Source organism: Trachypithecus francoisi, unplaced genomic scaffold (genome assembly GCF_009764315.1).
Source record: "Trachypithecus francoisi isolate TF-2019V2 unplaced genomic scaffold, Tfra_2.0 Lachesis_group0, whole genome shotgun sequence".
NCBI lineage: Eukaryota > Metazoa > Chordata > Mammalia > Primates > Cercopithecidae > Trachypithecus > Trachypithecus francoisi.
Genome location: NW_022681453.1, coordinates 144838824 through 144857061, shown reverse-complemented (window position 1 = coordinate 144857061; position 18238 = coordinate 144838824). Strand labels below are relative to the sequence as shown.

Sequence of the window (18238 nt, the reverse complement as noted above, 5' to 3'; positions counted from 1 at the left end):
TCATTTACCTTCCTTTTTCTCTGCTAAGATTTCCAGTACCTTTGCACCTTAGTACTTTTTGAAGGATAGCATTGGTAAATTTGTGGCACATGTGAAGTTGATCACCCATCTACATGTAATGAGAATCAAATTTAATGTAGACTAGGTCTGCTCTGTTTGTTGCACATTTACCCTTTTCCTTCTGCAATATGAGGGCTGGAATTATGAACCAAGGAAAGGTGAAGATGGGAATTGAAAGATGTTCAAAACTAAGCAAATTAAATTAACAGAAGCTACAAAGAACAGATGCTACTTGGTAATCCAAATGAAAGCTTGAACAAGCAGAGAAGTTTGGTACCTAGTCTCAAACCAGTTTAACTTTCCTTCTTATAATGTGATAACTGAGTATGTGTTGCGGCTCTCTAGTTAGGTTCTTTCTGAAATGTAGCCTGTTAGGGTATCATTTTGTTTAAGTTCTCAACCTTTCAGAGCCCACACAGATTGAGAATTTATCTTGAGACTTTGTGTTCCCTTGCCCATCCATCTTACACTTTCTAATGAACTGTTTGCAGCTTTCAGACTTGGTCTATACACTGGCTTTCTCTTGTGGCTTCTGTAGAAAGGTATGCAGAACTTAAACATTAACCCTAATTACTTTGTTCTCCCAATGTTTTCACTGAGTCAAGAAGTCTTCATTTTGTTAGGAAAAAATCACATAATCTTTATATTTTTGTGTCTTTTTTGTTTGTTTCATGTAATACTTTTCAGTTTTTGCTGCTTTGCATGATGATTCATCCTGGCTTTTCTCACTGTCTTCAGTTTATTGCATTCTTTAAAACAGTTTGATTTTCAGCTCTCATAGAGTCAATTATGCTTTCCTTTCTAGGAAGATGTCTCAGGAGCCATATCACATCTGTCCCTTGGGGAGATCCCAGCTATGGCACAGCCATTTGTATCCTCGGAAGAACGGAAGGAGCGATGGGAACAGGGCCAGGCTGATTATATGGGAGCAGATTCCTTTGACAACATCAAGAGGAAACTTGACACTTACCTCCAGTAGAAACACTGCATTTTTCTGTGAACACATTCACTTCACAAGCCTTGTTTCTGATACTTAGTATCTAGAGCTGGGTTGAAAAAAGTCTGTTACAGTTGCTAGAGGTTTTCATTAAAACTTATCAGATGAGAGGTTTTTTTAGGATAAGAGGTGAGAACTGGGCAAAAGTTGTGAAGCAGCAATTCTGTTATATGGACAGTGTTCTGCTTTGTAATCCTATTTAGCTTGTTTCAGAAATTCTTTTGTTGACTGCCAACATACAAAGTAAGGAAAACTCAATATTAAGCTATTAAGACAGCTGTATCAATTCTTAAAATCTGCAGAGCCTGGTTCAAAGTCAGTCACTCCCTTCAGAAGCAGACATGGCATTTGTTCCTTGCTTGCTTGTTGGTTGTGCCTACCTTTCACGAGACCTGAATCTTAGAATTGCCCAGTGCTGCCAGTGAGTGATTGTAATTCTGCTTTCAGGTAAAGATAAGCTATATTAACACTGCTGAGTGATTCATAAACGTATCAGCAAATACCTTTAACCCATTTTATTTCCTGGTCTTAGTGTCTGAAGATGCTTACCAGTTTTCTGTGTACAGTAAGGCAGCATGCTAAAATGCTTTTGTTCAGTTCTGTATATTTGAAAATAGCAGCGTGTTCTCTGATGGTTACCTGCAGTGGCACCCTGTACAAAAAATAAAGACTTATTGCTGTATCTTGGTTGTTGAATTAAATTAAGGAATCTTACCACACCCTTGAACAAATCTATTAGGGAATTTTTCATAATTTTTGGAATTTGTCATAGTCTTAAAAAAGTATAAAGCTTGACATTGGGATATATGCTTTAAAAACTGGTATCTATAATTTCAATCTAATTGTTTTTCTGTGATGGTGATGGATCTGACAGATCGGAACAAACAGATCAAACTTATATCGTGTCATTCATACTGCACCTCCCTATTATGGGTATTTAGCTATTTAGAATATTTTAACCTTTAAAGTCATTCCTAACTGTCAGAATCAGTACTGGGTCCAGTGCCTACTAATGTTTTATCGATGATTTAAAATGATGGAATGGAAAAGCATATTTATTAAATTTATAGATCATCCTAGGTTGTAAGAGATGGCAAGCTGAAGAAGGGTAGGATCCAAGATGACCTTTTAAAACTAAAATGAGCAGTCAGAAATGATTCTATGGAAGAAAACAGGCCAGTTAAACATGACAGGAAGAAACTTTAGAGGTTTGGGCAAAAGCTGCATAGCTTTTGTGACTTAACCTTCAAGGTCACCCTCCTTACTCATACTGGTGTGAATTAACATACCAGCATATAGACAGCTTAAGTCAAGAATGGTTGGGGCCACCTTGAAGGCTATTACCATAGGAGCTCAAGAAGAACCTGAGGCTTTACCTAGAGTTATAAAATATTAAATGATAAATGACTTCTGAAAATAAACTAGCTATTTGGACTGGTGAAGAATGAGTCACTATTGATCTTCAAGTACAATGAAGCATTTACCGAAGAGTTACTTAAGTGCCTCCATGTGTCAGGTGCTGTGGCACAGAGACTTCTCAAAATAATTTTAGCTAGTCAGAGGTCTTTCTGGCTTCCGAGTCCCTGGTTAAGATTAACAGAACAGTCTTCAGATAAAAAATGTCTTATTTTTGTGGACATTCAATATGCATTCAGCATTTTTTCTATTTACTACCCCATTCATTCTCTAATTTTTACACAGTAGCATAATGAAGCTCTAAGGTGAAAAGCTGACATAATTTTTTAATTTTTTTTTTTTTGAGACGGAGTCTTGCTCTGTCACCAGGCTGGAGTGCAGTGGCGCAATCTCTGCTCACTACAACTTCTGCCTCCTGGATTCAAGAGATTCTCCTACCTCAGCCTTCCAAGTAGCTGGGACCATGGGCACGTACCACCATGCCCAGCTAATTTTTGTATTTTTAGTAGAGACAGGGTTTCACCACATTGCCAGGATGGTCTCAAATCTCTTGACCTCGTGATCCACCCACCTTGTTCTCCCAAAGTGCCGGGATTACAGGCGGGAGCCACTGCGCCCAGCCAATTTTTAAATTTCAAGTAAGTATTTAGTGAAGGCTATTAACTTTTGGAATCAGAAAGAATGACAAGCTTACCATAAGACATAGCATGTAATGCTGTTCAGTTATTTGGCTAGAAAGTCACTGAACTAAACATTCTTTTCCTTCTATGATCTATGTCTTAAGGTGAACTTTTCCATATAAAGCTATACAAATATTGGAAAATCTTTTCTAGGGAGTCCAGAATACTAAGGGTTACTTAGTAAAATGTATAAAAAAACAGTAACTCAGACTCAGCAGTAACTTAGTTAAAATGTATAAAAAGGCAACAGTAACAAGATTTATATTTGCAGAGGTGATCCATATGTATTTATCCCCTTGCAATGGTAGGTATGACCTTTGGTTGTAAGACAAATTTACCCACAACAGAGGTCAAATCCATGTCTTTGGAGATTAGCTCCATGGTGGAACGGAGCTATGGTTTATACATAAAGTAAATGTTTACCTTAATTCTCCTTATACCCATATTGTCCTGCTGTATAACACATTTTGCAGATATTTTGAAGTTAATGTGTTAAAAACATGAGGTTAAACATTTGAGTTGTTATAAGCCAAACATCAAATGTGCCCTTATATTTTTAATGAAGCTCATCCAAATGCTAATGCATAAACCTTGGCAAGTACTATAACTAAAACAAGAAAAAAATACAGCAATGTATTTGCCATTCCCCAAAACAGCACACACTGCCGAAGATAATTTCATTAGTACTCACTGGTAACAAACTACATGGGGTTACTTTCTGTTTCCAATCCTAGAGCTGTAATTTTAAGGACAAAATATACAGTGATTCAGAGTGCTATCTGTGTATATTTAGGTATTATCACAACTCCTTTTTTTCTTCCAGATGAGGAAATTAATTGGGACCAATGTTTTTAGATCAAGCCATTTTAAATAAGCACTCTGATTTCTGAACAAGAATTTCAACCAGTTAAATTGAGTAAAATAAAGGTAGGATATGAGTACATTATTCTGTTACAGTAATCTTCATGTACTCTCAATAAAAACATGTAACACTTGCATAGAAAGATCACTATTAATGGATTTATTTTATTTGAAAATAAAGTCAAAATTATGGCACCGAGGATGGTAATAAACATTTGAAACTTTTATTGATTTTTAAATTTAAAATCCAGTTTTAACCACAAAATTGTTTGAATCACAACTGGTAATACAATGTCTTCAATATTTTTCTAAAGTTATTTTCTATGTAATAATAAAACAACAGCATAGCATAATAGGAAGTTTTCGTTCCAGTGGCTTTTTTATATATTTATCCTTCTTAGGAAGGACAAATTAAATTTTTTTAATTAAACTTTTAAAATTTAACAACATAGAACTGTACAAAACAAGACATTTTTTAAACAAATTGCCAAACTTATGAGTGTATTTTAAAAACAACTTTGTAAATGTCTGGGCAAAGAAGCAAGCTGTCCTCCCTTTACCTTCACAGTGAGTTTGTAAGGCTTTGTCTTTGTAAGCAGGAAGAGTAGATTGTGGTGTTTTTTGCCAAAAACTGTTTATACTTAATCTCACTGAAGTATTGCTGTATGGAGAACCCATACTCTGATCAACTTGATTTTTGTGTGTGTAATGCTTGATCTACCAGGTAACTTCCCTACTGTTCCTAATGCCAGTGGGCTAATCTCAAATTATTATTCCACTATCATCCCTGCAGAAAGGTCTTGGTTTTGATGAAAATCAGCCCGTTCCTTACCTGCTACTGCCTCCAAAAGGGACCAGGAAGATTCTAGCTGGCTAATTCACTGTTCCCTTTGAGCAAGAAAACAGGGCACAGGGAGAAAAGGACTTAGATGGTGAGCGATTTGGCATATACCTTCAATGTGCACCCTATAACACAACATTGTCTCTGATCTCATCTTTCTATCAAATCACTTCCAACACTCCTAGTCAAGTCTCAGGTATTCTTACATCTGTATCATCAAACATGAAGCTTCTCTTGTTAGAGTAATTAATCTTTCTTTGGATTAAAGTTTCCCTTTGAAATAAAACCACCTCCTAATCTGACTGCTAAATTTCTAGCTTGTTTGTTTTAAATATGCTCAGGAGTCAACCCAGAATTCTGCAGCAAATAAGTTTGCTTATTAACAAAAAAGTAAAAAAAAAAAAAAAAGATAGTCTCTACAGATAGATGTAAGGATGAATTACTTAAGTTCAAAATCAAATTCTGATTCTAAACACAACAATTTTTTACATTCAGGATTAAGATGTCTTTAAGAGTTGAAACGACTTTGGAGATCATCCAGCCCAACTTCCATCCAGATATCACGCCTCTCACATATAGTAGTCTTCTGAATTATAAAAATTTATAAAGTTACTTCCAAAAAAAGCTACATAAATAAAAATTACCTGTTTATAGAAATATCTATTTAGCAGTTCCATAATTTAAAATATTCAAATCAAATTGGGTAGGATTGGTTTGCCTCTCACTCCCACAGACTATATTTACACCCTAGACACAGCAAGTTACATTTAAACAATGAGTGTAGTACTACTTAACTAAAATGGAAAAAATAGTACTCTTAACGTAATCCCTAATTTTTTCATGAACGTAAAACTCCAAGTCACGTATGTGAATTATATCTCAATGTAGCTGTAGGAAAAATAAAAACCTGTGCTAACCTGGACTTTGGTCTCATTTAAGATTTGGTTCTGGAATGCAAATACGGTTTTTGAAAGCCCAATAAAATTAATTCTTGTATGGTCTGTATATATTGTTTACAAGGACTACAAACACTGCATCACAAATTGGAGGCTTTGGTAAATAACTAAGTGTCCAACATAGAAAATAACTATTTGGTCAAAAGTATAAAAGGTCTGACCTTATTTGAAATATGAAAAAGCTGAGTACTTGGAAGATATATGAAAATACTCAGCATAGATACTATGAAAAGCTAAATAACAAAGTAACCTTTTTTCTCAAAAAATTATTTTAGGCCACAGTATATAACAACTTATTGCTATTTGAAGTTTCATTAAAAATAGGTTTGTATATAGAAGAAATTCTGTAATACCTCTTCACTAATATAAAACAATATGCCCCTTTTAGAAGACATGTTCTCTAGATTTCATTTCTAAAACTATTTTTCTCATTTTTAAAACTTAAGTATCCAATCAAACTGACCTTACTAAAATCCCACAAATTATAAATCAATTAATGTTCTGATTTCATTAATTTTGGCTTGTTTCATTTCGTCAGCATTTGGTTTTTTAGTTCCAAAGGCTCCCGCTGCAAGTTCTCTCTTTTTGTTTTGTATTTTCAGCATATTTTCTTCAACAGAGTCCTTTACAATGAACTTTAAAAAGAAAAAAAAAGTTAAATTGGTTAAGTAGTTTTTAAGGCATAAAAAAACTAAATGAACAATTTGCCTAATGGCAAAAACCACAATTACTTTTGCACCAAACTATAATAACTCTTTAATAGAACTGAGCTTTGCTTTCTTTACCCAATATGGTTTTCTTATATAAAGAATATGGCTGTACGAATAGAAGTTACAGATCACGAGATAAGCAAAGCAAAAAAGAAAGGATAAAAAAGCAAACTATATAGGCAACTCTGGAAAAATGACTTCAGCATTATATTAAAAAGGCCATTCTGGCCGGGCGCAGTGGCTCACACCTGTAATCCTAGCACTTTGGGAGGCCGAGGTGGGTGGATCATGAGGTCAGGAGATCGAGACCATCCTGGCTAACACAGTGAAACCCCATCTCTACTAAAAAATAGAAAAAATTAGCTGGGCGTAGAGGAGGGCGCCTGTAGTCCCAGCTACTTGGGAGGCTGAGGCAGGAGAATGGTGTGAACCCGGGAGGTGGAGCTTGCAGTGAGCCGAGATCACACCACTGCACTCCAGCCTGGGTGACAGAGCGAGACTCCATCTCAAAAAAAAAAAAAAAAGCCATTCCCAGAAATTCAAGAATGAATCTTTAGTATAATTCATAACACTAACAAAGAGAAAAATAAAACATGATCATCTCATTCCTGATAAAAACTTGATTTTAAAATACCCTAACTAGGAATGAATGTCTCAACCTTACATATTTAATGTGAAACAATAAAAGTATTCTCAACAAAACAGAAACAAGTGAAGAATGGTCACTATCTGCTACTATTTAATATTATTTAAGAAGTCCCAATTACTGCCGTAACTAAAGTTATATAATAAAATTTTACTGAAATACATAAAAGATCTACATAAATGGAGAAGAGATACTATGTTCCTGTATGAAAACATTCCTTATTTATAAAGAAAGATAGTTCTCAAAAGTAATAATAAATTCAACAAATCTCAAACAAGATATCTTAAATGGGATTTTATAACCAAAATCTAAAGTTCAATTCAAGAGTAATAATAATAACCACCAATACAATTTTCAAAAAGGGTAATCAGAATCTTTTACCCTATCAGATATCAAAACTTACTTTAGAAAACCATAGTTGTGATATGAGTAATACTGCCCTAAGAAAAGGAAAAGAGATCAATGGAATAGAATAGTCTAGAAAAAGACCCAAGTAATATATATAAATTAGTTTATGATAAAAGTGACATTTCACACTAGTAGGGAAAAAGTTGGAATTTTCAAATAAAAAAGTGATGTGATGTGACAGAACAAACTGTTCATCTGATAAAAGAATAAGCTTAGACTCATGTCACAAATCATAAAACAAAAAATAAAATCTTCCAAAAGAACCGTAAGTAAATACAGAATAGTTGAAAAAATGTGAAAATAAAGCCATCTGTCCTAGGTAAGACCTTAAAACCTAGAATGTATAAAAAAACGCTGACGTTTTAAATCATAAAAATTTTAAAGCTTTTTCATGACCAAAAAAATGCAGTTTAAAGACAAGGAAGAGTATGGGATAAACCATTTTTAACATACATAAACAGAAGATTTAAAGTCAGACTGTATCAGGGAGTCCTTTATACTATAAAACGATTTGTACCATAACTATGAGCACTGGACAGAAGATATAAATAATTCACAGAAAAAATGTTAATAAACAAGATATGTGAAATATACTCAAGGTTTTAGGTAAATGCAAATTAGAACAGCACTTTTTTGGCCATAGAAGCATAAATTAACAATTTTCATATAAATCCTATTTTGAAACCAACTTGATAGTTAATAAAAATTCTAAATCCAAAATTCTAGTTTTCTTAACTTACCCCAAAGAATTACTTGCATCTATGTGCAAAGATTTATATATAATAATGCTCATTATGGCACCGTTTTTATTAGAAAAAACTTAACGGGTTAAATACGTTATGATGTATCTATAAGGTTTTGCAGAGTAGTCAAATTCAAAGAAAGTAGAATGGTAGTTGCCAGGGGCTAGGGGGAGAGGAATGGGAAGTTACTATTTAATGGATACATAGTTTCAGTTTGAGATGATGAAAAAGTTCTGGAGATAGATGATTGTGATGGCTGTTGCACAACAACATGAGTGTACTTAATGCATCTAAACTGTATACTTCAAAATGGTAAATTTTGTATTTTACCACTATTTTTAAAAATGTGTTTATCTAAATGTACTTCTGAGGTAGTCTCCAATGTACAGTTTTAACGGAAACAAATATGTTGTAGAATAATCTATCTTTAAAAGAATGTTTTTAAGGAGATGTACACATAAACATAAATGTATGTACAGAGAAAGGGCCCTTAAACAGCATATATTAAATTATTGAAGGAGGAAAAAGGTGACTTATATTTTGCTCTGCATAATTCCACTCAATCATTATAATAATGTATTCGTGCATTACTTAATTGTAAAAATCATATCAACCTAGTCTTAAAATAGTTTGTTTAAAAACTCACTTTTGTGATGATAACTTCTTGCTTCTGGCCAAGTCTATGGCATCTGTCAAAGCATTGATCTTCAGCAGCAGGATTCCAGGCCTAACGAGAACATGGATGAATTGCTTTATTACTGCCCTGATCTTTGAGTGTTTTGCATTTGTCGTTTCATTTCACTAGTATTCATTCATCTTTTTCTGACTGAAAGTTTTCTGCCTGAAGTCAGATACTAACATCACAAATACTCTGGGAGAAAAATCCACCCTCCCAATCACTATAATAGGCATCCTCCCCATAATACTACTTCTAATACCTAATACAGGGCCCGACATATGTGTCAGCACCCAACATAAGTATTTGTTGATTAATCAATTTCTGGGTTTTTTTTTTTTTTTCATTTTTAAAAGAATCTATGTGCGCTTAACAGCGGAAAAAGTTTATACATCCTCTTAGGTGACTTAATTTATATGAGAAAAGATGCAATTCTTGGGCCTATTTATAAAAAAGTTTCCTCCTCCTTTTCTGGTTTTCTTTCACTTTCCTCTGTTCATGAAATAAAAGTATTAAAAAAGGGTTTTAAGAGTCAGAAGTCCTAAAAATTGTTTTTTTGATGCAATTTTCTGTATCAGTATTTGAAGTTAGACTTTAAAGCTGAGCTAAAAAAAAGTACTATTAGCTAATTAACACAGACCTGATCATGATAATTGTTTTAAGCTAACGAATAAAATGATGGGTTGGGTGCGGTGGCTCACGCCTGTAATCCCAGCACTTTGGAAGGCTGAGACGGGCAGATCACGAGGTCAGGAGATCGAGACTATCCTGGCTAACACGGTGAAATTCCTTCTCTACTAAAAATACAAAAAAAACTAGCTGGGTGTGGTGGCGGGCACCTGTAGTCCCAGCTACTCGGGAGGCTGAGGCAGGAGAATGGCGTGAACCCAGGAGGCAGAGCTTGCAGTGAGCCAAGATCACACCACTGCACTCCAGCCTGGGTGACAGAGAGAGAGAGACTCCGTCGCAAAAAAAAAAAAAAAAAAAAAAAAGAATAAAATGGTGTAACAATGAAAAGGGAAGAATAACCAAAAAGATATAGAACTCTGGTAAGTGGTTTTTAAATAGTATCATGAATTGTTTGGATAAGGATCATTAAATTTTAAATTAAAACTACAAGAGTTGTTTTTTTTTTTTTTTTTTTTTTTTGAGATGGAGTCTTCCTCTGTAACCAGGCTGGAGTACAGTGGCACGATATACTATATTTTTGTATAGTAGCCATAAATTACTGCAACAAAGGTTTAAAACTTTATCCACAGTACTAAGGCAAGAAAATACAACAGACCAGCCGGGCGCAGTGGCTCACGCCTGTAATCCCAGTACTCTGGGAGGCCGAGGCAGGTGGATCACGAGGTCACGAGTTCAAGACCAGCCTGGCCAACATGGTAAAACCCCGTCTCTACTAAAAATACAAAAATTAGCCGGGCATGGTGGCAGGTGCCTGTAATCCCAGCTACTCGGGAGGTTGAGGCACAGAACTGCTTGAACCCAGGAGGTGTAGGTTGCAGTGAGCCAAGATTGCGCCACTACACTCCAGCATGGGCGACAGAGCAAGACTCCATCTCAAAAAAAAAAAAAAAAGGAAAATACAACAGACCATACCATATCCACGATATTCACCCATGAAGGCCTAAGTATGATGACCCGAGTTATAATCTTGCTGAGGATACCCAGTCTTACTGAGAAGGATACCCTCAGTTGAGGGAGGAAAAAGGAAGCCTCAGTAAACATATATGCATCAACAAGGTAGCCTCACCCAAGTAACTAAAATTTGTATCTCCGTAGAATTTCTACATGTTAAAAATCTTCTGAGTTTCAGGCAACAAGCTACAGCCACAAATCTTAAGTCTGAATGCACAGAAACAGCAGAGGTTGCCTCTAGCCCACATAGTACCCAGTGCAAATTAGAAACTGAATTAGTCCAAGGTCCTTTCAAGCCAAACAGCCCCTTTGTACATGTAGAAAAACATGTTCCTATGTGAAAGCAGGTCCAGGTCACACAGCTTGGTGAGTAAAGTTCAAAGTGAATCTTAGCCTCTGTTCTATCTACCCTTATGCCTGTACTACACACAACCACAAGTGACTGCACTGTATTAGGCATTAAAATGTACTCAGAACATTCCATTAATGATAATTTGTTTCTCAAATTGTGATCCTAGACTACCTATACCTGAATCACCTATGACATATGCTAAAAATGCAGCTTCCTGAGTCTAATCCTAGAACGCCTAAGTCTCTAAGTTGAATGCAAAAGAAATTGCATTTACCTAATTTGTATGCACATTAAAGCTTAAGACCACTAGAACCATGATGGTAGTCATTTTGTCTATCTTGTTTATAGTTAGATTCCCAGTGCCTATAACAACTGACACAAAGCAGGATCTCATTATTTGTCAGCTGATGAACTACTACTCTAAAAAGCATTATGGTTAATAGAGATTTATTATAGAAGAAAAGTAGAATAGCATAGCATAACAGTACTTAAATACATGGCCTATGATTCTGGTTTTGCCTATTACTGTGTGATACTGGGCACATTATTTACTTTTCCGTGCTTCAGTTGCCTCTTCAGTAAAACAGCATTTTTTTTTCTTTTTTTCTTTCAGACGGGTTCTTGCTCTGTCACCCAGGCTGGAGTGCAGTGACAGGAACACGGCTCACTGAAACTTCAACCTCCTGGGCTTAAGCAATCAGTCTTTCCGACTCATCCCTGCAAGTAGCTAGGACTACAAGCACACACCACCACACCCGAGTAACTTTTCTGGCACTTTTTTTTTGTAGAGATGGGGTTTTGCCATGTTGCCATGTTACCCAGGCTGCTCTCAAACTCCTGAGCTCAGGCAATCCATTCACCTTGGCCTCCCAAACTGCTGGGATTACAGGCATGCGCCACAGCGCCTGGCCAAAACACAGCATTTAATAATGGTTATCTACCTCATAAGGATGTTGTGAGGATTTCAGTAAAGTGCTTAAGAGAAAGCTCTTAATCCACATTTACTAAATTTTTATCTATTTCTAAAGTTTGCCTAAGAATATTCACAGTTAATTATAACTATGAAGGTATTTACCAAATATTATTTTTGTCTATTTTTTTGAAAGAAGTACTAAGGTTCTGAAAAAATTTACAAAACTACTTACTGGATCCATTAAAAACACTCGAGAAGCTGCAGACAGATTCAAACCAACTCCACCTGCTTTTAAGGACAGAAGCATTATAGTTGGAGATCCTGCTTCAGTGTTTTGAAAACACTGAATTGATTCAACTCTTTTCTTTTGGGCCATGGAACCATCCAAACGAGTAAACACAAATCCAGAGGCTCTTAATGGGGGAAGAAAAGAGACAAGCAACAAACACTATCATTATAAAAATAAAACAGAGTTAAGTAACCACAAATCTCTTCAATAAATTCTTTCACTCATTTATGTTAACAAATGTTTACTGAACACTTATTAATATGCTAGACACTGCAGTCAGTCATTTTCTGATAAATTCAGGACTTAATCTTTAAATTCCTGTGCTGCCAGGAAGTATTCTCTATTGTGACTCTGAGTATTTTTTATATATAATGACTAAAACTGGCAAAAGAAATAAGTTTTTTTTTTTTTTTTGGCTATTCAAATCAATACAATTATATAAAATCCTTTTACTGAAAGTGAAAAACACCGTGGAACTTACTTAAGTGGTATTTCTATTAAAGACAGGAATGTTGTAAACTGAGAAACAACCAAACTTTTTATGTTGGGATTCTTCTTTCTTAAGTCAGTCAATGCATGCATTAGTGCATTAATCTGAAAAAATATTAAGATGTCCATTAGATTCCATTTTAAATCAACAAAATTAGTCTGAAAGTTTTTATCATAAAGAAAAAGTCCTGAAATGTTATTTCCCTAAAATGCAAAAGACTACTCATTTAAAACAAAGAATTAAGACTGAAAGAACACTATAATAATCTGAACCCATTCTATTTCCTCTCAAATTCACTACTAAAAATAAACAGCCAGTGGTCAACAACAGAATACTAAAATGACAGGAATGAAAGCAGAATTATGATTTTTATATACTGTGTATATTTCCTTATATAAAGGTAAAACAAATACTCAAATATTTGCACCTGAGTACTCTACCTTTGAACTGGATGTCCATTCCATATCAGACTTTTTCTCACTGTCACATGCTAATTCTTCTGGAGGACATTCTAATAAATTATCTTCATGTATATCATTTCTGCATAAAGGGCATTTAGCATGTGGCTATATAAGAAAGAACAAAGTATGAGCAACACTTAACAGAAGAACAAATATAAATATGCCTAAAAGTTGTTAAATGTATGCTAAAATCTGTATCTCTCATAGCTAACATTTTATTAAACCTTTTAATAGATTTCATCCATTTAAGAGACATCTGAACATGCTGAATTCCAGACATAATGTGATAAGTAGAATGGGTAAAGGAGGGAGCAAACGTATGTGATCTGGACTAGCTAGAAGCAACAGCAAGAAACTAAATATTATAATGTTTGTAAGCGAGTTTAAAAAAAATTCATGAATAACAATTTATTGAACCTAAATACAATAGAGCTACACTATTTAGTACTATTCTTTAAAAAAAAAATCCATCTTAATGGCTTATAAAGCTATTAAGCTTATAAAGCTTATAACAGCTTATAAAGCTACTAGGATCTGTTAAATCCTATCAAGTTCATTCCAAAGCAACATCTGTTGTACCCATTTGAACCTGCTAATAAGATATCTTAAATAACTATATATAAAACGCCATTACAATAAAATAATTCTGAAGGTAAAATTATTTAAAAGTCAATACAATGGGGTTACTTTTGGGGAAGAGGGAGAGGGTAAATGATTGGGAGGGGCCACAAGGGGACCTAGGCAGTAGATACAGGAATATATTTACTTCATGATAATTCACTGAGCTATTTAATCATGAATTTATACATTTTTTCTACATACATCAATTTAAAATGTTTAAAAAAATTCTACCCTACCTGAATGACTGCTTAACAAACTAGTCTACTTCAAAAAAAAATTCAACCACACAAAAGAATCTAGACCTACCTTATCCAACACAATGGTTGAGACAATAATCACATGGGGCAATTAAGTCCTTGAAATGAGGCTAAGCCAAATTGAGGTGTGCTATAAGTATACACTACCACCAAATTCTGAAGATTTAGTTTTTTGCAAAAAGCACATCACATCAAGCCTGTAATCCCAGCACTTTGGGAAGCCGAGGTGGGCGGATCACAAGGTCAGGAGATTGAGACCATCCTGGCTAACACGGTGAAACCCCGTCTCTACTAAAAAGTACAAAAAACTAGCCGGGCGAGGTGGTGGGCGCCTGTAGTCCCAGCTACTCGGCAGGCTGAGGCAGGAGAATGGCGTGAACCCGGGAGGTGGAGCTTGCAGTGAGCTGAGATCCGGCCACTGCACTCCAGCTTGGGCGACAGAGCGAGACTCTGTCTCAAAAAAAAAAAAAAAAAGCACATCACATTAATACTTTTTATATTTTAGATATACTGGGTTAAATACAAATGTATTAAAATTAGCTTAATGTTTCTTTTTACTTAAGAGTATGACTACTAGAAAACTTAAAATTACCTTTGTGTCTCACTTTATCAATCCATTTATTGAACAGCAATAATATAAAGTTAGTGTAATTAAGATATTGATTGTGAACATCTTTTTATGTTGAAAGTGTTGCATTAGGAGAAATATATCACCTATTAAAATACTAGAATAATTAACTATCAAAGGTGTATTATTAAATCCAAGTGCAAAACTCCATATACTATCTTTTATTAAAGACAGGTACACTACTGTATCAAACACTGAACCTCTACTGAGTAAAATACTAACCTGCTCATTCTGAATGACTTGGCAAATACAGGGTTTACAAAATACATGTGCACAATGTGTTATCACAGGAACTGTTAAAGAATCCAGGCAAATTGCACATTCTTCATCTGAACCTGAGCTCAGAATTAATTTCATCTTCCTTATTAACTTCTTTCTCAGTTCTTCAGGTGTATCATTTCCTAGAGAAAAGGCTGAAAAATTAATTTCAGAGCAAGGTTTGTAATATGACAAGTTAATCTATCTTATATAAGGAAAAGTTTCAACTGCCAGTAGGGAAAGTCTCTCATCATTTTCTGTCACAGGCAAAAAGCATAATTTAAATTGGAAATTTAAGCAACATTCAGAAGCCAAAATAGTAGCCAACGCACGTAATATGCCTCATAGAGAAGCATCATTATAACATGATAGTGACATACCAGCACACAATAAAAGGCAGATCCAATATGAATCTTTCATCAAAGGGTATCTATCACTGGAATTCCTGGGAAGACCTCATTATAATTCCATTTCACTGGCAAAAAAAAATTATTGAATATATTCCTAGCTGAGTCTCACACTAAAAGCAATCTCCATTTGACAGAACAAAATAACAAACTAAATGTATGCCGCATAAAAAAAATTGATCATTCTTATCTAAGTATCTCTGACAAATACAATGATATGAAGCAAACAAATTTACCTACCTGAGGGGCCACTGGAAGACACTGCATTTGTAAGAAGGTAAGTATGGCAACAAATTTGCCGCAATCTAAGCAAAAGACCCAGGACATCTGCATAATGTGCCAAGACAGTCCCTTCATTAAAATACCTAGAGATTAAAATGTCAAATATTACTAAGTCCGCTAAACAATAACTTCCTATTCTAAAACAGCAGAGTAAAATGGTATTGTTCTTTTCTTCTCTAGAACTTACTCCAAAACAAGAATGAAAAATAGAAAAGCAAACTCTAATAAAATCAGGAGAGATCTTTAACAATAAGGCACAATATATGAGAAATAGTTGCAATTGCAGTATAAGTCAGATAGGAAGATGCTGAGAGAGATGACTGTAGATCTCAAACAGAGCTGCCAAAACATAATTCTTTAAAATGGATGGCATGCCCTTAGGGGAAAATCAATACCTCTCATGTGCAGAAACAGGAACAGGGTGCATGCATGGCGACTTGAGCTTCCCTGGAGAAATTTTTATCAAAAAACAGGTAAAGTAAACCGAATACAGAAACATACAGATGCACTGTGTTTTTCAAAAAAAGACTATGGGCACAGCACTCTACACTCCAAGCACCCCTAAAGTTTCTGATCTCTGTTTATGTGTACTAATAAAACCTAAAGTAACTCAACATGTAACCCTGACTCTTAAGTAAATTGAGCTATTTTCTGCTGGTCTGGGACATGATTATGACCTTTCCCTTTACGTACATCTAGACTAGCAAGCAGCTAGTCCAAGAAGAACTCAAGATATTCAAATATAAGTAATAATCAGCAGAGAGCAAAGGTAGGGAACACATGGCAGTGAAAGAAAACTCAGCAGAAAAATGTTGCCACAGAGCAAATAAAAATTATGACCAAGGATACTGTCACAATTTAACACCACTCAATAAAACAATTCCTCCAAAAAAAAGGGAAAAAGAGCTTTGAAAAAATATGGCAAGAGAACATAAGGAGCTGAAAAATGAGCTGGTATGGCTCAAGAAAGTGAAAGAAAACAGTGAATCATCAGAGAAATGAAAGTCACACTGAAACCAATATAAGCCAATATAAAAAAAGACTAGTCACTGATAAAAACATAGAAAAAGGATGTAGGAAACAGGATTGAGAAAATCAAGATTAAACACAAAAATGTAAAATATCAGAAATAAAATGATACCTATGGAACGCAGATAAAAGACATCTAACATACACAGAGAGAAATAAAATAATGGAGCAGAAAACAATATTTAAAGAAAGCTTTCCAGGAAAGAGAAGAGGGGAAAAGCCTGGAATCTAAAGATTTAAATAGTATCACATGTCCCAGGGAAAGTCAACAGAGAAGTTGCTGAACTTTAGACGAAAAAAAAAAAACAAACCAGGCTTCCCCACAGAAACATTCTATACAAAATACAGTGTGGTACAATGACAATGTAGATTCTTAAGGAAATGGGAGATCCAAAAATTATATAACCAGACCATCTGATATTTAAGTATTTTAAGGCAACAGAAGAAATACAGCCTAACGACTAGGAGTACAAATTTTTAGAGCTAGCTGGTCATGAATTAAAAACTTGGCTGTGCCAATTTAATCATGTAACCTTGGACCGGTTGCTTAACCTATGTCTTGAACTTCCTCAGTCGTAATAGTGGCACTGTAAAAGTACCTATCTCATACAACTACTGTTATTTAATCTAACACGTGAAGTATTTAAAATAGTGCCTGGACTATATTAAGTGCTATACATGAATCTGCTGCTAGTATTAGTACTGTTAGTATTATGGCAACAAACACTTCTGAATATTCAAGAATGCAAGGAATAGGCAAAATAATACAAAGATTAAACTTCCAAGCTCCAAACCCAACTGCCAGAGTTTAAATATCAGTCCTGTCATTCACTAGCTGTGTGACAACAGTATAAGTCACCTAAACTGCTCTGTGCCTCAGTTTCCTCATTTATAAGATGTGGATAATAATTATACTGACCTAACAGGATTGCTGTGAATACATTTAAAGCACTTAGATCAATGTATAACACCTAGTGAGTGCTAAATAAATGTTAGTAAATATATAGCCTATTAAAAAGAGTACTTTAAAAATAACATTTTCTGAGAACAATTTCAATAAAGTTAAAGTTTTTCAACTTTTTCAAATAGAATAACCTTTATGAACACTAATTATTCCCTGGCACAGTCATAACTTACCCATACTCAGCATTTCAGTTTAAGAGATCTCTTTTGCGTGCCTACCATGTGCTAATTATTAGAAGATTCCTTCTATTTCACCAGCCATTGCTGTCTTCATAGTTAGATCTCTTTGACTTTACTCACTCCCTTGGTGATCTCATGGCTTTAATTACCATCCACACATAGGTGACTTTGAACTCGACTCTCCTATCCAACTAATTATTTGACATCTCTGATTGGAAACTTCACGGGCATCCTATGATCAATGTGTCCAAACTGAGCTTCTGATCTTAGCTTAAAAAAAACCTCTGCTGTTCCCATAGACCTGTCTTGGTAAATGGCAATTCCATCCCTTCAGTTATTCAGGTAAAAAGGCTTGAAGTTATCTTTGATTCCTCTCTTTCACATGCCATTAACATATCAACCAGCAAGTTCTGTTGGTTCTACGTTCACAATTTAACAGAATCTAATCATTTCTCACTCCCTTTATCACTACT

The 18238-nt window shown here is 34.9% G+C and overlaps 2 protein-coding genes across 10 annotated transcripts in view; one reads left to right on the top strand and one right to left on the bottom strand.

Annotated features, from left to right (window-relative positions):
* The window catches only part of GYG1 (glycogenin 1), a 37932-nt gene extending 36193 nt beyond the window's left edge, over window positions 1-1739 (top strand). For all 3 annotated transcript variants that reach the window (XM_033212369.1, XM_033212368.1, XM_033212370.1), the window contains one exon: window positions 866-1739. In XM_033212369.1, coding sequence (XP_033068260.1) covers window positions 866-1097 — 232 coding nt within the window. In that variant the 3' untranslated portion in view covers window positions 1098-1739. The remainder of the gene's footprint in view (window positions 1-865) is intronic.
* A 2477-nt stretch (window positions 1740-4216) lies between these two features.
* The window catches only part of HLTF (helicase like transcription factor), a 54725-nt gene continuing 40703 nt past the window's right edge, over window positions 4217-18238 (bottom strand). For 3 of the 7 annotated variants that reach the window (XM_033212361.1, XM_033212363.1, XM_033212367.1), the window contains 7 exons: window positions 15552-15676; window positions 14869-15059; window positions 13120-13245; window positions 12671-12783; window positions 12133-12313; window positions 8965-9045; window positions 4217-6446 (listed from right to left, as the gene is read on the bottom strand). In XM_033212361.1, coding sequence (XP_033068252.1) covers window positions 6294-6446; window positions 8965-9045; window positions 12133-12313; window positions 12671-12783; window positions 13120-13245; window positions 14869-15059; window positions 15552-15676 — 970 coding nt within the window. In that variant the 3' untranslated portion in view covers window positions 4217-6293. The remainder of the gene's footprint in view (window positions 6447-8964; window positions 9046-12132; window positions 12314-12670; window positions 12784-13119; window positions 13246-14868; window positions 15060-15551; window positions 15677-18238) is intronic. The other 4 variants (XM_033212364.1, XM_033212366.1, XM_033212362.1 and 1 more) reach the window with 3 other exon arrangements.